This window comes from Amorphotheca resinae (genome assembly GCF_003019875.1).
Source record: "Amorphotheca resinae ATCC 22711 unplaced genomic scaffold M430scaffold_3, whole genome shotgun sequence".
In the NCBI taxonomy this organism is placed as follows: Eukaryota; Fungi; Ascomycota; class Leotiomycetes; order Helotiales; family Amorphothecaceae; genus Amorphotheca; species Amorphotheca resinae.
The window spans coordinates 1,557,749-1,580,932 of NW_020194473.1; the positions used below are offsets into that span (position 1 = coordinate 1,557,749).

The following is a 23,184-nucleotide window of genomic DNA, read 5'->3' on the forward strand; positions in this document are numbered from 1 at the left end:
TCTTTCGAAGTAGCCAGATTTGATTCAGGGGTGTAGGACCCCTGATTCGCACGACTCGTTCGCTTCGGTCCCATATTAATCCGCCGGCGCGTTCCCCTCGGCGCGTCTGCCATTTGGACCTCGAAGCCTCAAGTTCCCGGGACCTCTCTGGACTTCTCGCAATGGCGCATATTGTAAGACTCGGCGCATTAACAGATGAGCTGGTTACCCTGCTCACCTCAACATCTCCGAAGGTGAGTGAACAAGCAGATCTGATTCTCTCCCCCGCGCCGCCCTGGAGCGCATTGTTTTTCCGGTGCCTTCTCCCCCATGGTCTAACACCGAGCAGCCCAACCCCACGAAATTCAATCTATATCGCGAAACCGCTCTGCGAACTCTCCGGTATTCTAATTACCCGCGGACGGATCAATTTGATATTGCCCACCAGCTCGATGGGCTGGAAGAGAAATTCCGTGTCTACAATGAAGATCCGCTGGCGGATGCGCTGAGGGAACGGCTCGACGAGTTGGCGAAAAGGGAAGGGAAACGGACGCCCGAAGTTCTGCATCTACTTCTTGAGCTTTCGGATCAACCTGTGTCGAAATCAAGGCTTGAGGATCTTGACTTTTTGAAAGAGCCAGAGGAGGAGAAGGGGCCGCCTTTGAAATGGAGGGATCTTGTTGCGGAAGATCCGCTGCTGAGGGAGAAGAGCGTATGGAAGAATGTTGATTTTGGTGCTGAGAGCTCGGATGAGGAGGATGGCGGGTTTGAGGATAGCGGATCGGAGGTCTCGAGTTTGACGGATACTACGATCAAGTCAAGTGTTGACGATGAGATTGGTAGACGTCCTGAAGATCTCTTGGTTGATACTTTGGATAGGGAGGAATTGGAGAGAGTGTTGCAGGCTCAATTCTGGAAGAAGACTCCTAGTATCAACGGAGTTAAGCTCGAAACAGTAAAGACGCACATCACGGAGCTTCAGGCGATCCGCGAAGTCCTGTTCATGCTCTCGGGGTTTCCAAGTTCTCTATTCGAAATGGATTCGGCGAAGCCAGCAGTCGTTACGCCTGCCAAGAGGTATGCTCTGAAGCACGCTTCTATGGATGCATTCCAACAGCTGGCGAACGATTTTGCCGATCAAGGTTCGGCTCTCATGATTCTACGGTCTTGGGCAAAACGGCCACAGAGCATCCCATTACTGCAAGTTCTACAGAATTCCATTGCGGAACGAGTATGGGCTTTTGAGGCTTCATTGTCCAAGATCCAGCAGCAGTTCGTGGCACCCACTGAGGATATTGTTGTCAGCCTTATCAGTGTGAAGACAGAGGTTACTTCATGTGTACGACCCCTAATTCGATTATCACATATCATCAAACGACTAGATAGTGAGCCATATTCGCACGCTTTTCGATACCTGGAGATGTTATATGACGAGACTTGCACATCCCAAATGGCCGGGGACGACGAGATGTACGCTTTCATGGGGAAGATATTCTTTGAATGTTTTGAGGTATATCTACGGCCAATCAGGACTTGGATGGAAGAAGGAGAATTGGGGAAATCGGATAAGGTCTTCTTTGTTTCCGAAGTGGTCGGCGAGGTCGAGCCGGCATCAGTCTGGCAGTCCCGCTACAAGATCCGTAAGACTCAAAATGGTGTACTCCATGCTCCAAGATTTCTTCATGCGGCAGCCAACAGGATCTTCACCACTGGGAAGAGCGTCGTGGTTCTCAAATACCTGAACCAGTTTGAGACATTACAATCCTTTCGAACTACCCTCGAACCTAGACTAGACTTTGACACTGTTTGCAATCCTTCGGAACTCCAGCTTGCGTCGTTCCCGGAGCTATTTGATGTAGCATTTGATGCTTGGGTTCAGAGTAAACACCACTACGCCTCACTCACCCTCCGAAAGACACTTTTCGACTCATGTGGTCTGCACACCTCACTTGATGCTCTGTCGTATCTCTATTTCATGGCCGACGGCACCACAGCGGCATCATTCACCAACTCCATCTTCGACAAACTTGACACCCTGGATGAATCCTGGAATGACCGCTTCACACTTACGGAGCTTGCGCAAAGCACATTTGGTTCCCTCTCGCCCATAAATCCCGACCGGCTTCGAACGTCAATCCTCTCTCTCCCTCAGAAATACCATGACGTCGCAAAGTGCAGGAGATCCGTTAAAACTCTAGGCGCCATTGAGATGAAATTCCATCTTACGTGGCCCATCCAGATCATCCTCACCCCAGCCACAATACCCTCTTACCAAAGGATTTTTACCTTCTTCCTGCAGATCCGGCGAACGTCCCACGTTCTCTCCCGGCAACGCCTCGTCACATTTCGTCCCTCCCAATCCAATCATGCCGATGAAGGTGTGTTGTACTACTCCCTCCGTAGCCGCCTCCTGTGGTTCACTTCCACGCTCTACTACTACCTTACCTCCCTCGTCGTCGAACCCAACACACAAGCCATGCTCTCCCAACTCAAAGAAGCTGCAGACGTAGACAGCATGATCGGGGTCCATTCCTCATATATAAAATCCACAGTGGAGCAGGCGTTACTAGGAAGCAAACTAGAACTAATCCACAAGACCATCCTCAAAATTCTCGATCTGGGGATCAAGCTCGAAGACGCGCAAGCCGTGAATGTGGTTCGGGAGCGCGAGGAGGAAGAACAGAGGCGGGAGATGCTCGATGTGAGCCTTGCATCTCTGGGTCTCCACACGCCTCAGAAGCCGAAACAAAAATCACCATTCGCATTCAAAACGCAAAGCAAAAAGAAGAATATGAAGATGGAAGAAAGCAGCGAGGATGAAGACGAAGATGAGAAGGAGATAGACGTAGACCTCTCGATCCTATCCTCGAACCTCGATGAGGGAGAAGAGCCATATACCGAGATACTGAGGAAGATCAAGAGGGATTTGGATGCCCATCTCCGGTTCGTGACGAATGGGTTGAGAGGCGTGGCCAGGGCGGGCGGGGCGGATCAGGCGCGGTGTTGGGATGTCCTTGCTGAGATGCTGGAGTCTGGGTTTGGGACAGGGCGCTGGTGAGATATATTTATGATTCCCGAGGCGCAGAGAGGAGGATCAAGAATTAGGGATCTTCGGCGGCTCCTTGGATGTACGTACAATAATAACACAAAGTAGCTTTGATGACAGGTGTGGGGAAGTCCCTCACCCTTCCAGCTCGTATCGTCTTATCTATCGTCCTGTGCATTCTCTTCATGACTCGTTCCTGATCAGGCATACTTATGCTCTGCTATGGCACAGGGCTTTCAAAGGTATAAGTCAATAGCAGGGACAATTGAATAGAGAGAGAACGAGAGAATGAGAGAAGAAGAGAAGAAAAAGTCCCAGATCAATAAGAGTCGTGGAGCAGAAGCCCAAGCGAATCGCGTGATAGCCACGAGAGATCCGCGCGGTGCATCGATCACATCACAACGGGCGCACGTGGGGCCAAGGAAAAGGAATTTCTCCGACGTCTGTGAGATTTAAGGTTCTGAGCCTCACGCATGTCTCTGAGCCTCTTTTTGGATTTGTTTCTTGATGCAGTAATTGACTTCAATTGCCCTTCCGCTCTTCTCCCTCTCTCAAGAGAAAGCCGTTCGGATTAGCCCGCCATAGATATTCTATTTATGGACCCCCCAACGTGGTGCTTTGTCATCGAGCACCGCTATCTCTTATCAAGGAAGCTCAATAATGGGAAAATGGGAATTTCTACTTCAACCTCCATCTTGTTGCTGATTCTGCCTCCTCTCCCTCTCTCCTCTTCTCTCTCCCTCTCTCTTCTCTCTCTCTCTGTTTTCTCTCCCTTCTATCTTCTCTCTTCTGTCTTCTCATCGCATCGTCATACCCTTATCGCTGCGCGAATCTCCGCCGGCCTTGGCGTAAATCATGGCAGACTTTGAATATGTATCCAGGTCCGATGCGACAACGACAACAGCTCTGCAGCCCCCCCGCGATTTCAGTTACCATTTCTCAAGGGTGACTTTGGCCAGGAAAGAGAGTCAGGTCAAGGAATTCTACAAGTATTTCCAGATTCCCGGGATTGGGAATCTTGCCGGTGGTACGTCTCCGCGATGCTAGAAGCGTGGTGAACGGCGAATACTGAATTCTCTTGCGCAGGCCTTCCAAATGCTTCTCTTTTCCCCTACGATACACTCGAGGCCCAGATTGCACAGCCAGAACGGTTCGAACCCACTCCCAACGACCCCAATTCCCTCTCCGAGAAACTTGCTTCAACCTCCCTCAAGACGCCTGATACCAGCGCCTCTGCCCATCTGACCATCCCCCATCTCTCCGGTATCAAGAACCCGCTCCAGAAAATCGATCTGACCACCGCGCTGCAATATGGGACTGCACAGGGTTACCCGCCCTTATATTCCTTCCTGCGCCAATTCACACGCGAGAACCTCCAGGTCAACGTGCCGTATCTCGGCGGGCCGGAAATCATCCTCACGTGTGGGAACACGGATGGATTTTCCAAGACGATTGAAGCCTTCACTAACCCGTGGAGTGAGGAGCGCGATTGGATCCGGGAGAGACCGGCCATCTTGTGCGAGGAATTCACGTTTATGAACGCCCTGCAAGCGGCGACACCTCGCGGAGTCCAAGTTGTACCAGTGAAGGTCGATCTGGAGGGCATGCTTCCTGGTGGACCAGGTGGCTTAGAGGATGTCTTGGAGAACTGGGATGAGAGTAAGGGCAAGCGACCACATCTTATGTATACCATAACGTGCGCACCCCTTCCATCTATCGATCTTATACCTACTAATGAGATGTAGAATCGGCCAAAACCCCACAGGTGGAACTCTCTCTGTCCAACGCCGCAAGGAGATCTACGATATCTGTAGCAAATACGATGTCATGATCATCGAGGACGACCCCTACTGGTACTTACAATTCCCTTCTGCCCCCACTCTAGAAGCTTCAGCCCGCGGTCTCCCCCCGCCAACAACCTCAGCACACACATTCGATAAGTCCTCTGGATTCCCCTTCCTCGACAGTCTAGTACCCTCCTATCTAAACGTCGACACCGAAGGTCGCGTGATCCGGCTCGACACCTTCTCCAAGACCGTCGCGCCCGGCTGCCGTCTCGGCTGGATCACCGCACAACCCGCGATCATCGAGCGCATCCTCCGCATCACTGAGACCTCGACCCAGCAGCCATCCGGCTTCGTCCAATCCATGATCGCCGAACTAATCATGGGCCCCCAACCCTCCGCGACCCGAGCACAGTTCGCAAGCCGGTCCAAAGCCAGCCAGCCCACCTTCACCGGCTGGAAAGTCGACGGCTGGGTGCGCTGGCTCGAGGGTCTCCGCGGCGTGTACGAGCGCCGCATGACGCGCATGTGCACGATCCTCGAAGCCGGCCGCCACCAGCTCAAGCAAGGCACGCCGCTCAAAGCCAGCGAGAGCGAATGGGCGGTGATCTCCAAGACCACCATGTACAGCTTCGCGTGGCCGCGCGGCGGCATGTTCCTGTGGGTGCGCATGCACTTCGACACGCACCCGCTCGCGCGCTGCATGCCGGGCCCGCGCCTCGCCAACGCGCTCTTCCTCTTCATGACGCTGAAACCGCACCTGGTGCTCGTCTCGCCGGGTCCCATGTACAGCTCGACGGACCAGGTGCGCGACGAGCGCGGCTGGCAGTACTTCCGCTTGTGCTTCGCGGCCGAGACGGAAGAGGAGGTGGATGCCTCGTCGACGCGGTTCGCGGCCGCGGTCGCCAAGTTCTGGGAGATTAGGGATAGGCGCGATATTGAGGATATCGAGACGTTGGGTGGGGTTGAGGGGGTGCAGGCTAGGCAGGGCTTGGGGATGGGTATGGGGTGGGGGTGTTAGATTGGATTGGTGCTTTTTCCCCCTTTTTCTTTGGTTCTTTTTAAGAGGGTTTCTTAATTTATTCATTTACTTATATGCCGGTAGGGGAATAAACAGTATTGCTTTCCTTCTTGATATTGGTCATTGAACTCTTTCTTCGTACCTTACTTACCTTACCTTACTCACCAATCCACCCATCACAAAATCACAAATCACTCATATATCTCCCACAACATAGAGAAAATCATCGTTGTATTTCATTATGCATGTGCCCGATAAAGTGGGAATGCACACCCTTTAGTACCTAGCCCCTTATGATCCATCCATCCCATTCATATCCCATCCCATCCATCCTTCCATTCATCCATTCATTGCTCGTAATAGCATTCATCCTTTCCTTGTATGTCTGGAGATTCGAAGATAGGAAGCCAGGGAATCGTATCGTATCGTAAAAAACCGCAAAAGTAAAGGAAAGAAAAGCCATCTTCGGTATCGACGCCAGTCAATCAATCAATTAGTCATCTGAGAGAGAGAAATTGAGAATCGAAAGGGCGAGGCGAGATGGAAGCTAAATCCGGAGCATGTTGGTTAGACAGTTTCAGTTAAGGAAAGGGATTATGAGGAAAAGATAGGTGGGGAGGCAAGCAAGCATACCAGAAATGCCATACGACAGACATCTAAGCCTCATCCGCATCCTCGTAGATATCCTGATCCTCATCCTGGTCTTCAACATATGAATGACCGAAGCCACGAGAGAATCCCTGACCGTTCTCCATCCCGTTGAACGACATCTGGGGCTTAGCCTCCTTCTTCACGATCTGGACCTCGTCATCGTCGTTGTTGTCAATGTCGGTGAAGGAAGAGAGCATGTTGCGATCATCCTTCTGCTGCTTCTTGACCACGCGACCGTTCTTTACCTTGTTCAAGGGGGTCTTGGTCTTGGACGGGGTCGAGAAGTTGAAGTCTTCGTCGTCGTCTTCGTTGGATCCCGTGTACTGCTCGACCTTCTTCTTGCTAGGAGTACGCTTGCGAGGGGTTGATTTGGCGCTTCCGTCTCCTGCTCCTCCTGTGGCACGGTTATTATTATTATTCAGATTCCAGGACTCTTCTCGTTTCATTCGGACGATGCGCTCGCTCACTGCCTTACCTGTGACGCCTTGGCCATATTGACCTGCGATGGCTGCGAGAAAGTTAGCCAGGGTTCTTGGGAGGATCTGTATGGTTGATGAATGGGGGGGATTGAAGGAAATAATATTTAGAAATGGAAATTGATAAGGAGAGAAATTAAATGCGAGAGGGGGATTCTGTCTGAGGAGATCATGGATCAGCTCGTATGGCTGTAGCATCAGATAAGAGCAGTGAGTGTCAATGATCCAAATGAAGGGCAACAGTCGGAACTATCAACATGATGCCTCGACACGGGGTGCTTGAGCTGCTCATGTTCTGTGAAGAGAGAGAGAGAAGAACAAAGCTCTGCACTGCAGAGAATCTCACATCCACCCTTTCTCAAAGCGACCCCATCAGCAACGATCGATCGGAATCGATGCTGGAGAGAATCTCGAGTTCCATCTGGATAGTAAGATGCGATAGCTACTGTCACGTTAACTCGTCGACCACCAACATGAGATGCTTGTGCTGAATTGTGCTGGAGGTAGAGAAAGGAAATAAGCTCTACATTGACCACCCTTAGCACTTGCGTCCTCTCCCTTGCCAGCACCAATACCAAGAGTCTGAGGGTCTCCACCGGAATCGGCACATTGCTTCTGACTCTTGGCATACTGCTTGATTTGGCGGAACTGGAAGCCTATGCCACCGGGAGTGCTGTCCTTTCCAAAGTACTTGGACATGTCTGCGGAGAACATTAACATGGTAGCTCTTAATAGTGCGCCAGTGCGATGAATGTGCAAGGAAAACTGCAAGGAAAAATGTGCGGTGCAGAAGAAAAAGAGACGCCAGTCTTCTGACCCTTCATGCCCCTGGCATTGGCAGTAAGATCTACATCCTTGGGATCGGCGCCTGACTTCAGAGCCTCAAGCTGAAGTTTGCCAATTGGTCTGAGGCGGGTGTAGACCTGGCCCTCGACACTTCTGGCAGTGACATCACTTCCCATTGTACGGGCAATTGCTGGAGTAACATTAACATCACGACCCAATCTTTGCTATAAATGAAGACGCGTTGCGTGAAACAAGATTCAAAGACCATCGTCCTTTACAAGGACCAGATTGGAAATAGGTGCCATAAAAGATCCAAGTACTGCTGGACTTCTGAAGGCAATAAATGCGAAAATGTGTTCGGGTTTAGAAAACGCAATGAAAGAAAATGTGCTGCGCAAGTACCCCTAGACTTGAAGACTCTATCAAGATCAAGGTCTTTCGGATCACCCCCGTCAATGACGGTCTTCTGAAGAAGCTTGACTTTTGGCGTAAGGTGACGAGTGACATATGCCTGAAGACCGCCCACAGTGGTGTCACTCCCAAAATATTGTTGGACTGCTGCAGAACATCAATATGGGCATGAGTTTGATGAGAATTAATATAAGGAAAACGTGCTGTGCAAGCGAGTAAAACTGCAAAGCGTCTAACCCTTTCCACCTCTGTTACGCTCTTCCTTCTTGGAAACACCCTCTAGGTTGAGGAACTGCGGATCCTTGCCAGCTGCAATTGTCTCGCGGATAAGGTTGACCTTAGGAATGACGTTGCGCTGAAAATAAATACGGAGAGCTCCAGAAGTGGTATCATTTCCCACGCATTTTTGAAAGGCTGTCCCAGAACATTAATAAGTACTTCAAACCAATGAACTGGATCAGAGCCTGAAGAAATACGAAATTCAATCTGTGTAGGGATGCTCAAGGATAAATCATCCGGTCTCTCCGTCTTTCATCTCCACCAGAGTGCTAGGGGTATCGGGAGAGATGAAGAATTGAGAGACGTGATGGCGCTTGCTCACGAGTACAAAACCATTGATCTAGCTCATGTTGTTCTAGACAGGGTGGCACTTCACACCGCCGTCGTAGATCCTGTCGGCTTTGGCCAGAATTATAGCGAAAGATGTGAACAACGAGAAAGTTCAAAAAATCAAACTGGATAAACTGTAGTGTTGTGCTTATGCGTGCCTAATGAAAAAAGCGAGGCTATGGCCATGACTACCTTTTCCCTTTGGCTGGCCCGTTTGAGCTGGAGCCTCTACCAAGTTAACAGTGAGAGGATCAAGTCCAGCATCACATGCTTCATTGATCAACTTGGCATTCTTGTTAATCTGGTTCATTCTGCCCCAGACGGCCTTGTAAGTTGTTCCGCCGCCATATTTCTTGCCCACTTCTGCGAGATAATCAGGGATAACCCCACATTCGAGAAATTATGGTAGAAGTAAAAAGGTCAAGTAGACAGTAAAACAGCGGCGCGATGCATAGAGTTTGAGAGCAAGGAATTCTATTTGCTTACCGTCATAGTTCAGCTTGAGGTCGGGGTGAGCGGCGATGATGGCGGACAGGAGGCGGACTGAAGACTCGTAACTCTTCCAATTAGGCATTTTGGCAGCTTATTATTTCTGGAGCAAAGAACAGTGTCAGTAGATGAGCTACAAACTTTCTCAAAACCAGGATATCAGACCCCGAAGAAAAAGTGAGTGAGAACTGTCCAGAGCTCGAGTTTCTTCAGATATCTCAGGGCCTACACGCTTGTTGGTGAACCTTCAGAATAGAAGGTGTACTTCCAAAAAGGATGAGGACTGGTTGAAGTGTTATGATGGTCGATGTAAATAAAGAAGAAAAGCAGGATGTGGATGTGGAGGTAGAGAGACCGAGAGCCTTCTTGAAGATGAAATGGAATGGAAGGTGCCTGAATTGTGAAGCAGAGAGAGAAAATATGATCGAAGAATGTTCAAAAGTAGAAGGATAAATAGAGGCTTACATTGTCAGTTAGTGTGAGTGTTGAAGTGTGGTAGATCGATCAAAAAGATCGATGGTCAGAGCTGCGAAGAAGGTCAGCGAGGAGTTCAAGTTGAATAATGATTGTTGGGTAAAGAAATGTACTTGAAGAGGATAAACAGTATTGCCTTGAGAGATGGCTGTGCGGATGTTGTTGCGGATGTTGTTGTTGGTCGCGCTGGAGGAGGAGGGTGGAAGTGGGAGGAAGACTTGGATCGAGGAGGAGCCTTAAATACTTATTCTCGAGCCGGCAGCCGAGAAGAAATAGCGAGAGAGGAGTGCAACTCGGTAAGAGGAAGCAGGAGCTGAGAGAATGAAATCGTAGAGACGAGTGAATTGCTGTTCTTTCTTGTGAGGGTCAGGGGGAAATCTGATAGTCACGTGATGAATGCAAGAGCTTTGCTTCGCCCTCATTCCATGATATCTCGGCTGGTGTGGTTCTTTTAACTTTCCACACTTGTATATGGATCCCACGGATTCATTTGAACCTATTTTGGAGCCCGTAGATGGTGGTGTTGTTCTTCTGTGCCTGGATACACCATTTTGGCTTTATCTTGTCGTTCACATAGAGCCACTGCAATGTACTCGGCTCTAAGAGAGGGTGCCGATCCACACCACCGTCAACTGCAGCATCATGCAGCGCACCGCCTCTTGACTCTTGGGCCTGTTACTTCTGCTGGTCACAACGCCTTCAATTCACTTGTTATCTCATTTGTTTGCTTCCTGCATCTCGATCTACCAATGTGGTCTCTTTTCTCCTCTCCAATCTGCTGCCCCGGCAAGTAAGGATATCAAATCCTCGAGCCTCGCCCGGTGGGCGCCTGCATCGCTGGATCGAGGGACTCCGGAAGTTTGGAACTTTCTGTCCGTATCGCTTTTCAGATGTGGTCTTTCGAGAGCTTGATTCTTCCTTGTAGACGCCTCTCTGCAGAGACCTGCACGGGAAACCCTCTGACCTCTCTGGAACTGCGTCCCAACCCGGGCCACCTTTCCATTCCCATTCCCCTTGGTCTGAGAAGCTTCTACATCTGCGATCATGAAGCGGCGTCCCTGTCACCATTCAAACTTTCCTTCATCTAATTCATTCCATCATCTACCCTAATCTACCTTCCTTTTCCAATCCTGGCGTTCTCCTCCCCAGATCAAGCGCATTTCCAAATCCCAATCCATGTCCATTCCCCCTCATCTCCACCGCCGGACTCATATGTTCCTTGATGACCGCGGCCCCAGCTGCCGGTCCATTCCCGTAAACGAAATACTGCCCTCCCAGAAAGAAATCGCAGCACATCTGGAAGATACCACACAGCTTAAAAGACCATGGAATCTCAGTCGTGGCCGTAAAGAACCAGAACATTTTCATAACATCACCGGCGATCCAGCTTGCCAGAACAGAGACACGGAAGCCTTTACATGAGCGGGAACGCGCGTTCGAGAGGATCTGGGGGATGGGGAGCGTTGCCTCAATGCCGAGTCCGACATAACCAATCAGGGATGAGTAGCTTTTGTATAGGCCTGGGAGTGGGGAAAGGACGAGTTCAAAAGCGACGAGAGTGATGAAGAGGTAGAGGAGGAATTGCCAGTATCTGTAGATAGCAGTGTCAGAAGCTGAGTTGGTTTGGAAGTACTGTGAGACATACGGTTTTGGAGATCGCCATTGCCAGAAATTGTACGGTCTCTTCATACCAATATCCCCGTCTCTACCAGCAGCAAAGGGGACGGAAGATGAGGGTGACGGCCGATGATCAAGCGCGACTCTGAGGAGGACAGTTTGAATAGCGATCATGATAAAGGATTGTATGAGGAGAGAGGTATCGAATTTTGCACCAGGGTAGTAAAACACTCTGTGGGCAAACTCAATTGTTAGCCTTGAATTCTGACCCTATTCTAGGGGACGTTGGATAGAGCGAATGGGGGACAGGAACCTACCGGAGCAGAGAGGCGACCAGCATAATCAATGGGATATCTAGTGAGAAACCAGCACTGGACTTTGTGCGGTGGATGGAGTATATCTGGTCCGCATATGAGGTTATAGGGGAGATTATGATGAATAGGGGAGCTACAAAGCCCGCGATCAAGGATAAAAGACCCATGTCGCCAGAATCTGGCTGGAGAGGATGGTGAAGGCGGCAGATGAAGTGCGTCTAGAATGCGTCTAAGTATGTGCACACATGTACAAGAAAACGAGAGTAATCCTTCAATGTGAAGGGGTTGATGTCAAAAAGGAGGAATGTTCCAAAGCCAAAAACACATCGACCGGGAAATAATGGTAAACCGCGTGAATACCTCCTTGGGACTAGACCGAGATAAGCGGGCCGACCATTAATCCGGAAGTGTGGCTAAGTGGGGTCCCAAAAATAATTTGTGCTTCGCCCCGCCATGTCATCCTCACCACATCAACCTCATCGTCAACAATATATCAATCGCCATCTCACCGCGAGACTCTGGCAAGATCCTTTCTTTCCTAGATCTTTTGTCCCGCCTCACGCGATTCCATAGAATTGGAGCGGTGAGTAGCCGAACTCGGGATTTCTCTCCCTGCGAACATCCGCATATGGCGCGGGAGTAACAAACCACCTTTTTCTGTCTATTTGACGACCGAGGCAGCTCGGCGGGAAATTGAAGTTCTCTTCAATCATTGAACCAAGCAGGAAGCTTTATTCACGCCCTTTATTTACGCCCATCATGGAGTATCTGACCTCTCCCGGAGATTCCTGTTTTACGCTACCCGAGGCAAAGAAGCTCGCGGGTCGCATCAGGAAGCTGGGATACAAAGTCAACGAGATTCGTGGAGTTTGGATTCATTATACGCATCTGAAGCAGTCATCACAGCATACTCCCGAGGTGAGCAGATCTGTCCCTTTGGTTATGTTGAAAATAAGGTCGAAGTCGAGAACCCCTCGTTTCACGTGACCTGTATCACCTCCTCATGACTGCTTTACGTTCTGGTGCGCTGACAGCCCTCAAAGAGCACAGAGCAGAAGCTCAACCAACTTCTCCCTGGAGTCTTGACTTCGGATGCAAAATCAATCTTGGCAACACAACCAGGGAGCCTCTCCCAAATCTACTATATCACTCCTCGAAATATCTCACCATGGAGTTCGAAAGCGACTAGTATCGCCCATGTCTGTGGTTTGAAGGAACAGGTCCATCGAATTGAGAGGGGCCGCGCCGTCCTGGTCAACTTCGTAGAGCCTGTAGAAAGCGACGATACCTTGTTTAGAGATGTCATCTACGATCGGATGACCGAAAATATCAGCACCGCCGAGCCTGATCTGACTCAGATGTTTGCAGAAGGAACACCCTTCCCATTAGAGGTTATTGATCTATGGGCCGAAGGATCCACTCCCCTCGAGGTCCTGAAGCTGTACAACACGAAGCGCGGTCTCGCACTGGACCGTCTTGAGATGGAGTACCTGGTCCAAGCTTATACTCAATTGGGTCGACCTCCTTATGATATCGAATTATTCATGTTTGCACAAGTCAACTCCGAGCATTGTCGGCATAAGCAATTCAATGCAAATTGGACGATTGATGGCTTAGGAATGGGCCAGAGTCTTTTTGACATGATTCGTAACACTCACAAGCAAAACCCAGCCTATACCGTGTCTGCCTACAGTGACAATGCGGCTGTTCTTCAGGGAGAGATGGCAAGCTTCTGGGCACCTGACTATTCTACGGGAAGCTGGAGACAGACGAAGGAGAAGGTTCATTTCCTCGCAAAAGTGGAAACACATAACCACCCAACTGCCATCTCCCCGTTCCCCGGAGCTGCAACTGGCTCAGGTGGAGAAATCAGAGACGAAGGTGCTGTAGGGAGAGGTTCCACTCCAAAAGCTGGACTTTGCGGTTTCTGGGTCTCGGACCTTTTGATCCCGGACCACAAGGAGCCTTGGGAGATTGATATAGGTAAGCCGGCGCACTACGCAAGCAGTCTGGATATTATGCTTGAAGCACCTATTGGTAGTGCGAGATTCAACAACGAATTCGGTCGGCCATGTTTGACGGGCTGCTTCCGAACACTTTTGGTTGACACGGATGCTGGGAGCGACGGCCGGGAGATCCGTGGATATCACAAGCCCATTATGATTGCCGGTGGAGTCGGCACTGTTAGACCACAGCACGCAATTAAAGATGGACGTGATGTCAAAGATGGTGCTCATGTCATTGTCCTTGGTGGCCCAGCAATGCTGATAGGTCTTGGTGGTGGTGCTGCCTCAAGCAATGCATCTGGTGAAGGATCCGTCGAGCTTGATTTTGATAGTGTCCAGAGGGGCAACCCTGAGATGGAAAGACGAGCACAGATGGTTATCAATGCTTGTGTTGCTTTGGGGGAAAACAATCCCATTGCTTTCATTCATGATGTGGGAGCTGGAGGGCTGTCCAATGCTTTGCCCGAGCTTGTCAAAGATGCTGGATATGGAGGAAACTTTGAGCTCAGACAGGTTGAGAGTGCGGACAGCAGTATGAGTCCTCTACAGATATGGTGTTGCGAGGCTCAAGAACGTTACGTGATCATTGTCAATCAGGAGGGGTTGAACAGATTCGTCAGTATTGCGAGTGAGTGCTACCAGACTCCCATTATATTTATGAACGTACTAATGCAATACAGATCGCGAACGCTGTGGGTTCTCCGATGTGGGAGTAGTCCGTGCTAAAACAAGTGACGGTATGTCGAGACTGATCGTAACCGATCGGGACTCCAAAGAATACCCAGTGCCGATCGACCTACCTATGTCGACCCTATTCCCAAAGGACCGCAAGCTGGACCGAATTGTCAAGTCGAGAAAACTCAAACTTACGCCATTTGACGCGCTGAAATCTCTGCAAGACAGTTATCCCCAGATTCCGGAGCATGATCTCCTACGGAAGGCCATTGAGAGAGTTCTTACACTACCCGCTGTTGGGTCCAAATCTTTCCTCATCACGATTGGAGATCGATCAGTTGGGGGCATGACAGTCCGGGATCAGATGGTCGGTCCTTGGCAAACACCTGTGGCCGATGTAGCCGTTACCGCCACTGCATTGAATATTGGAGACAAGATCAAGACTGGAGAGGCCATGAGCATGGGTGAAAAGCCAACCTTGGCTCTTATCTCACCAGCAGCTTCAGCCAGAATGGCAGTAGCTGAGAGCTTGATGAATTTGGCTGCTGCACATGTTCTTGGAGACCTTCCTCGCGTCCGGTTATCAGCGAATTGGATGTCAGCTGTCAACCATCCTGGTGAAGGTGCTGCCTTGTACGAAGCAGTGTTTGCCATAGGCATGGAGCTATGCCCCAGGCTTGGAATCAGCATCCCAGTCGGTAAAGACTCGATGTCGATGAAAGCCACGTGGAAAGATCAGAAATCTGGAGAAGCTAAGGCGGTCACCTCTCCACTGTCGGTTGTAATTTCGGCCTTTGCACCTGTTGCCAATGTTCGGAGTACATGGACACCGACACTTCGTAGACTCGAGGACGTCGGCGAAACAATCTTGATGTACGTTGACCTCGCTCAAGGACACAAGGCCTTGGGAGGTTCAGCACTCGCACAGGTATTTGGACAGCTTGGGGACGAAGCCCCAGATGTCAGAGACCCTGATCTCCTGATCGATTACTACGATGCGATAATTCAATTACATCAAACCGGCGTTGTGCTCGCGTATCACGATATATCAGATGGTGGTCTACTGACTACGATCGCGGAGATGATGTTTGCAGGTCGATGCGGAGCCGAGATCATGCTTGATGGTATTTCGAAGAGCTCCTCCCCATCTCATATACTCGAGACGCTCTTCAACGAAGAGCTTGGCGCCGTCTTCCAAGTGCGTAAATCTGATGAGGTCAATTTCCTTCGCTGCTTCGCAACCTGTGGCCCACCACCTGGCATGATTCGCAAGATTGGTCGTGTACCTGCGGCCTCCAAACAGCAACTCTCAATTCGTTATGGTCAAACCCCAATCCTGCGCATGGACCGCTCAGAATTGCAGCAACTTTGGTCTACCACCTCTCATCAAATGCAACGCTTACGAGACAACGTGGGATGTGCTGATGCTGAATTTGAAAACATTCTGGACAACCACGACCCCGGATTACATTACAAGCTGACCTTCGACCCTAAAGATAACATCTTCCCATTCATGAGCTCAATAACTAGCACCTTCGCCAAGGCACCCCGCGTCGCGATCTTACGTGAACAAGGTGTAAACGGCCACGCTGAAATGGCATACGCCTTCAAAGTGGCAGGTTTTGACCCCATCGACGTGCACATGACTGACATCATCGGTGGACGCACGCTGTCTGACTTTGTTGGCATCGCAGCATGTGGTGGCTTCTCGTACGGCGATGTACTGGGTGCCGGCCAAGGCTGGGCTAAATCGATTTTGATGCATGAGGAAAACGCGAGACCCGAATTCCAGCGCTTCTTCGCTCGTCCTGATACCTTCGCGCTCGGTGTTTGCAACGGATGCCAAATGCTTACCCGAATCGCAGAGCTTATCCCGGGCACTAGTCATTGGCCTCTCTTCCTCGAGAACAAGTCTCAGCAATTTGAAGCCCGCGTCTCCATGGTACGCATCCAAGACAACTCCAAGTCTCCGTCCGTATTCTTGCACGGCATGAACGGCTCAGCACTCCCCATCGCGGTCTCGCATGGCGAGGGACGTGCTTCCTTCCGCAGCCAGCAAGATTTGGATGCCATGAATGCAGATGGACTCATTCCAATTCGGTATGTGGAGAATAGGGGAGGTGTCACCACCCGGTATCCATTCAATCCAAATGGCAGTCCCGAGGGAATAGCAGGTGTACGAAGTTTGGATGGCAGGGTCTTGGCACTGATGCCTCACCCCGAGAGAACCATCATGGCAGATGTGGGAAGTTACATTCCGCCCGGGAAGCAGGAGGAGTGGGGCGAGTACGGCCCATGGGTCCGCATGTTCCGAAGTGCAAGGCGCTGGGTTGGATGATGGTTGGACGCGCAGAAGAACCGAAAAATAGGGGAGTTTATGCAGGCGTTTTTGGGGGTATTTGTTTTGTACAGACGTGGAACTTTTTGATAGATACCGTATAAAGGGGCAATCTCTTCTTTGAACCCCTGGCTTCTTGGACCGGGGGTGGCAAGCTTGCCCCTCTATAAGCTTGCCCCTCTTTAAGCTTACCCCTCTATACGGAATTCAACGCTTATCATATCAAACTACTACACTTTACCTAACTAGCTGAATCCAACAAATCCTTGAGGCTCTCCGAAGTCGGCAACACGGCATCACTTAGTGTCTGCTAACGGGGTTCACAGTAGTAAGACTGTTGGCCGAATTTGATAATAGTGTCTGTGATATATAAGCAGTTAAACCCAGGATTTTCCGTTCGTGCGTCAATTTAGCGTTTGGTGCCTTGAAAATGTATAAGCACTTTAAACTAAACTACACCTCTGCCGATCAGCTTGTTTACAGACTTTCAGCTACCTCGTCATGATTCTCATGCAATTCAAAGCTCAAGAGATGATTTCCCGTTAGGTACTCATATATTTAACTATTTAATATATATATATATCTACTTAGATATGCTTGTTGGCCCATTTGCCAACGAAGGAGATCAAAGCATTGTCAACGGCCTCGGGCTTGTCAGCAGACAAGAAGTGAGTGCCGTCCTTGACAATCACGAGCTCGGCCGACTTGGAGTTCTTGAAGAGCTTGATCTCCTCCTGTGCGTTAGCAATACTGTACACGACGTCGTTGGTGCCGTGGAGCCACAAGACGGGGCAGGTAATGTCGAAGAGACGAGCGTGCAGTCCATCTCTGTCGCGGAGGTTGATGGCCGCCATTCTGGCGCGCAGTCTTCCGTCATTGCCGCGGTAGTTGGACTTGATGATCTTCCTCCAGTGCTCGCGCACCGCGGGGTCGACGTCCTTTCCAAGTCCAATGTCGACGAGGAAGTCGCAGAAGGCAGTGGGCGCCTCGAAGTCAGGCGTGTTCTCAGTCGTCGTGAAGGCGTCAATGGTCGGGGTGACGTCGCGGATGCAGTCCCAGCAGCCCAGCTTGACCGTGCGCTCAGACTCGTAGTCCATGGAGGTTCCGAGAGGGATGATACCCTCGATCTTCTCGGGGGCGAGGAGGGCCATGCGTGCGGTGATCCAGCCACCTTGGCTAGTGCCGAGCACGAAGGCCTTCTTGATGCCGAGCGCCTCCATCACTTGGAGGTTCATCTCAGCAGTGTGCCAGTAGGTCCAGCTGGGGCTGACGGTGCGGGTGTTGCCATGTCCGAGGAGCTCGATGGCCAATAGGTTCATGGCATCAGTCAACTGCTTGTTCTTGTATTGCCTGGCGTACAGCTCGACGCTGGTGACGAAGGCATTGACGAGGATCAGGGTGGGCTTGGAGGGGTCGTAGGGGTAGGGCATGTGGTAACTGGAATCATTGAGTTGATCAGATCGGGCTTTACATCATCAAATTCGAGCTCTGATGGAGGACTTACCCGGCATCCGTTCCACCGAGGAGGGGGACGCGAACGGTCTTTGAGATGGTGATTTCCGCCATTGTTAGAGTCTTGCCGCAGCTGGAACTGGGTATTCTGTGGGAGGAGGAAGTTGGGAGGTGTTTGATTGTAAAGTTTCTGTAAGTTCGTGCACTGCAATTTATGTTATTCGGTGGTGGGGGGACGGGGAGGGGAAGGAGGGGCAATTCAGAGCAGCAGCTCCTAGCTCGCAGTCCCGCTTTGGAAAAGATCTTATAATCTACCTTATACTGGAAAATAGACCGATGTTTTGCCGAAAAACAGGGATAAAACCCCCTGTAAAACATAGGTATTTCTCTTAATTCTCATTAGTTCGCTACCCTATTCGCCGCCTTAGGCCTCTACACGCGCTATACGCGTTCTCTTACCTACCTACCTACCTATATTCTTATTCTTTATTTAACGCGCATCCTCCCTCTTACCTCTTCCTTACTCTATACGGATCCTTCTGTTTCGTCCGTTTCGATCCGCTCTCTACCTGCTACTTAGCTGTTCTACTTTAATTCGGCGGCCTCTAACGCGATAGAATCCCCTACGCCATCCCCTACGCCATCCCCTCCTATTTGGTGCCAGACCTGTGACAAGCTCCGTCCTGCTGTCGACTTCGCTATTAATAGGAACAGGGCCTGTTACAAGAAGTGTTTTCGGTACAAGGTATGTGGTTATAGCTTTCTATAGCAAAGCTAACCTTTCTATTACTATATAGGATCGCGTAGAGCGGACTATACTCGAAGATCTTAATCCTAATACTAACAAGGCGCGCCTAACCCGTTAAACCACTGCCCGGCTAGCCTCTAAGGCCGAGCTTGTAAGTGCCCTTACTCTAAAACAAGGACGCTACCGCTAAGGCGCTATAATACACTTGCCTATAGTGTCTATACCTCTACGGCCGCCTAGACGTCCTCTTAGTACAGACGTACCTATACCTCTACGCCTCTCTAGACGCCCTTATATAGACGTACTTATACCTCTATAGCGGTAGGGCCGCCCTTGCCGAGATCTTATAGACACTACTCTAACCTATAGAGGTTTTATAGTATATAAAGACCTTGTTTCTAGACTGTCTCTAAGTCTATAAGACACTATTATAACTAATATCCTATACTCACGGCTTCTTACAGACCTATAATCCTCTAAGTTCTACGACCCGAACTTTACGCTACTATTAGACTCTAAGCTCTACCTTTACGACCCCTAACTCTCTTCTAATCTCTCTAATCCTTTCTTAACCTTATAGTCCCTAGTTATATACCTCTTGTAACGGTCTAGTAGTAGTCTATAACTGTCTGTACCTAAAGACAATCCTATACCTAGTAGATACCTAGTAGCGTTCTTGTCCTACTTTAACACTATAGTAGAGGCCTATAATTTAGGCTATATAACAGACGTCTGTTATTACTGTCACGCTTTATAGTAGGTTAACAAGGGTATTTTATACTACCTTAACAAGAAGGTAGAGCTCCTACGTATTATAGACCTACCGCGCTTTCTATAGAGGCTCTTAGATAGGACAGATACCTATAGCCAGGACTTTGTAAGAAGTATATAAGCGTATAACTTAGTACTTATACTTACCTCCTATAATTTTAAGAAAGACACTTGTTTTAATACTATATAGGGCATCTACGTCTTCTTTATCTATAGTAAGCTTTACTACGGCTAAGGCCTGTTAGAGCCGCTACTAGGCAAAACCCCTACCTTTACCTAGCTGTTTATTTACGACCCGGATTATACTAACTCTGTTTAGCTATAGAGGTTTACGGGTTTAAACCCTAAGGTCCTTTACAAGCTTTTAGAATAGCTTTATAACAATAATTATTTTATAAAGCTATATAAGACAGCTAGTAAGCGGCTCTATAAATAGTAAGGCGATTTCTAGGTACTATTAAATCTATAAATACAGCTAGTTCTAGAGAAGGGTATAGACTATCGTAGGTATAACCTGCCTACTACTAGTAACAAGCTAGTAGCTATTATTACGTACAAAACGATAGAAGAAACGCGCTATAATATCCTCCTTATAGTTTATAACCTAAGTAAGAACGGCCGCGCTATTTAGTAGATTAATCTTACAACTATAGCGTACATACCTCTTTACTACGTTCTTCTCTTTCTATATAGAGACTACAGCTAGTACTATAGGTTAACTCTCTATAACTAGAACAGTACCTATTAGTAGACCTGTCTATAATAGCGCTAGTACTATTAGTACTGTCTTATAGCCTGTAAATAGTAGTTTTTAATCCTCTACTACTTTAGACGCCTGTTTTAGTAATATTGTATTAATAGTTACGTCTATTACAAGTATACTAATCTCGACTAGATTAAACAGAACTAGCCTAAGATACAGGCTAATCTCTACTAGGGCTTAGTTAATATAATAATCTATAAGGATATTAGCCTTAACAAGCTTGGCCGTAAGATCGTCCTCTCGGCTACTTATATAGGTAGTAATAAAAGTATGTAATAGTAGTTTTAGGATTTAATAGCTATTGTCTGTTACTTTAGTAAGCCAACCCTTTTTATTACTTTTACAGTAAACCCGGACTAGCTAGAGATTAGGGAACAGCTATTACAAGGCTAGAGTACTAGTGATCGGCCTAATATAGTAGTCTATATCTTTTACTAGAAGGTTAATAAGCTATTAAAGGACGTCTATAAGGGTGTTTTTAGGCCTTATAGTACTTACGTATACACGATTAAGTACTAGAAACACGGCCTACTATATATATACCTGTTGTTATTCCTTAGGGTACGTACGGATTACCTTACCCCTAATCAGATTAATTAAATCGTCTATACTAAGCTCTTAGACCCTTTGTAAGACCTAACAGGTAAGTTAGTAAGCGTTGTTACGGTTTAGATAGCCTACGGCCCTTATAAGGATAATAATCCTAATAGTCCTTATATATAGAGTATAACGCCTAACGGCCTAAAAAAGTACTTAAAGTACTTTCTAAAGGCTTTTATAGAACAGACAATCGTCTAAGAGGATTTGTACCCTAAATACTAACGCTAGGACAACAGGCACAAGTTTATAGTCCCTAAACCGGGCTACCCTAGAGAGTAAGTAACCTGTAACAATCGTTAAGTAGTCCCTTATAACCTGTACCTACTCTAGAAGTTCTACTATTATATTAACGTTAAGGTTTGTACAAGTATTATAGCCGTTAAGTATATGTATAAGTACGTTTATAAGGGTTTAGATTACACGACTATAGCTGTTTTAGAATCTATAGACGAGATTACATAGTATATTTAGGCCTGTTACGTAGGTATAATAGAGGCGTACTAGCGTTTGTTTAAGTTTAGGTATTACTAAGAGTACCTGTACATAAAGCGTTTAGCCTTATACCTAAAGGGTTAATAGCCTGTCTATTATAGTAAAGACTTAACCCCCTCTTAGTTAGCTATAAAGGCCGAAACGGCTAAGACAACCTTAATAGGCTTCTTTAACTATAATACCTGTTATAATCCGGATCTAAAAAGACTGTACTAGGAGTTCCTTAACTACTACGTGTAGTATAAGAAGCTAGAGTAGTAGCGCCTATAGTAAAAGAGGTAGGGTATTAGGCGTATATTCTACTATAGCCTTATTATAAGTAAGTGTTACTACTTACGGCTCTTACTTACTGTTGTTCCTAGTCTAAAATTGTTTAAGGAGCTATATGATTTTAAGGGCAAAACCTACCTAACGTATTACGCTATGTACGTAGTACGTAGGTTGTACAAGAGTGATTAGGAGTAGTTTTAATACTTTAATAAGGCTAAGGTCTTTACGTCTAGAAGTAGGTTATAGGCGCTTTTAGTGTTAGGTATCTGTCACAAGGCTATTACGGATCTAACAGCTTTATAAGATCGGTTTAAGGATAATCTATATAACGATCTACGCTACTAGCTTAGACAGGCGCCTACTAGCTCTTTTCCTTTTCTGTTACTTAATCCTTACTACGATTATAGACTGTTTCTAATAGAAAAGGGGCTTGTAGATTAGAGTAAGTCTCTAGTAGGCGTACAGTTACCTAAAAACAAGTTTAATTAGTCTTAGGTAGAGGCTATAACAGAACAAGAGTATAATCTTATAATAGAGACGGCTCTAGCTAAAGAACAAGTACTACTATTAAACGTAGGCTAGAAGGAGTACTATAATCAGGTTGTTACGGCTATTTAAGATAGTCTAGAAACAGTCTACTTCTATCTCTAAGGCCCTAGTAGTACTAGTAAGACGTTCCTTTACTAGACCCTTTACTACTACTTCTAGGGCTTAGGTAAGACGGTTTTCTATATTACCTTTATAGGTATTATAGCCTTCTTACTCTTAGGTAGCTATACCTCTTACTCTCTGTTTAAGATCCTTGTCCTTATCTATAAGACGTCTAGTAGTATAATAACTAAGACTTTATAGGCCAGAAAGCTCTTACGACAGGCCGATTTAATTATTTAGGATAAGGTTCTTATACAAAACAAGTACTGTTTTAAGGTAGTCTACCGGCTGTTTATAGACTTATAAGGCACTATAGATAACGTTCTCTTTAGTAGTATACCTGTTATCCTTAGTAAGGACTTTGCTTAGATCCTCTTAGTCGTCTATTATAGCTTATAAGCTAATATCGTTATAGTATTCCTTTAGAACACGTAGATCTAGCTATAGCTTAGGTAGTTACGCTTATAGACTAATATACAGGTAGGGGACAGTCTATAAGATTAATAGTTTATATAGTAGATTAGTAGCCTACTGTACGACCTTACCTTTTATAGCTAGGTAACGATACCCTTATATATCTCTTAGCCTTAGACTATACGTAAGCTTATTAACTCTGTTTACTTACGGGCTCTATTAGAGCAGGCTATTACAGACCCTACTATCTTTTACAGTCAGGCGATCCTGTCTGCCCTAAACAAGACTATAACAGAGCTAAATTACTTAGTCTTTGGCCTGTTTAATCCTAAAGGCGAGTTATAGAC

The 23,184-nt window shown here is 47.8% G+C and overlaps 6 protein-coding genes across 6 annotated transcripts; 3 read left to right on the forward strand and 3 right to left on the reverse strand.

Moving 5' to 3' along the window:
- Window positions 1-161: 161 nt before the first annotated feature.
- On the forward strand, window positions 162-3,037 carry M430DRAFT_26138 (hypothetical protein; the record flags this gene model as incomplete). The annotated part of the gene is made up of 2 exons (XM_024865353.1): window positions 162-233; window positions 329-3,037. The coding sequence occupies 2 exons, from the start codon at window positions 162-164 to the stop codon at window positions 3,035-3,037; spliced, it is 2,781 nt and encodes a 926-aa protein (XP_024723257.1).
- Window positions 3,038-3,880: 843 nt separating this feature from the next.
- On the forward strand, window positions 3,881-5,830 carry M430DRAFT_17138 (hypothetical protein; the record flags this gene model as incomplete). Its single annotated transcript, XM_024863609.1, has 3 exons — window positions 3,881-4,052; window positions 4,112-4,721; window positions 4,771-5,830. 3 exons carry the CDS (start codon window positions 3,881-3,883, stop codon window positions 5,828-5,830), a joined length of 1,842 nt encoding a protein of 613 aa, XP_024723258.1.
- A 216-nt stretch (window positions 5,831-6,046) lies between these two features.
- Window positions 6,047-7,689, reverse strand: M430DRAFT_214677 (hypothetical protein). The gene is made up of 4 exons (XM_024864518.1): window positions 7,485-7,689; window positions 6,957-6,989; window positions 6,464-6,875; window positions 6,047-6,377 (listed from the first exon to the last, which is right to left on the reverse strand). The coding sequence occupies exons 1-3, from the start codon at window positions 7,675-7,677 to the stop codon at window positions 6,487-6,489; spliced, it is 615 nt and encodes a 204-aa protein (XP_024723259.1). The 5' UTR covers window positions 7,678-7,689; the 3' UTR covers window positions 6,047-6,377; window positions 6,464-6,486.
- A 3,138-nt stretch (window positions 7,690-10,827) lies between these two features.
- Window positions 10,828-11,824, reverse strand: M430DRAFT_97065 (hypothetical protein; the record flags this gene model as incomplete). The annotated part of the gene is made up of 3 exons (XM_024870006.1): window positions 10,828-11,317; window positions 11,372-11,575; window positions 11,661-11,824. 3 exons carry the CDS (start codon window positions 11,822-11,824, stop codon window positions 10,828-10,830), a joined length of 858 nt encoding a protein of 285 aa, XP_024723260.1.
- Window positions 11,825-12,124: 300 nt separating this feature from the next.
- On the forward strand, window positions 12,125-16,691 carry M430DRAFT_117184 (hypothetical protein). Its single transcript, XM_024861663.1, has 3 exons — window positions 12,125-12,575; window positions 12,701-14,291; window positions 14,344-16,691. The coding sequence occupies exons 1-3, from the start codon at window positions 12,417-12,419 to the stop codon at window positions 16,674-16,676; spliced, it is 4,083 nt and encodes a 1,360-aa protein (XP_024723261.1). The 5' UTR covers window positions 12,125-12,416; the 3' UTR covers window positions 16,677-16,691.
- Window positions 16,692-17,257: 566 nt separating this feature from the next.
- M430DRAFT_40409 (hypothetical protein) lies at window positions 17,258-18,397 on the reverse strand. Its single transcript, XM_024867389.1, has 2 exons — window positions 18,181-18,397; window positions 17,258-18,113 (listed from the first exon to the last, which is right to left on the reverse strand). Exons 1-2 carry the CDS (start codon window positions 18,240-18,242, stop codon window positions 17,264-17,266), a joined length of 912 nt encoding a protein of 303 aa, XP_024723262.1. The 5' UTR covers window positions 18,243-18,397; the 3' UTR covers window positions 17,258-17,263.
- Window positions 18,398-23,184: the final 4,787 nt, after the last annotated feature.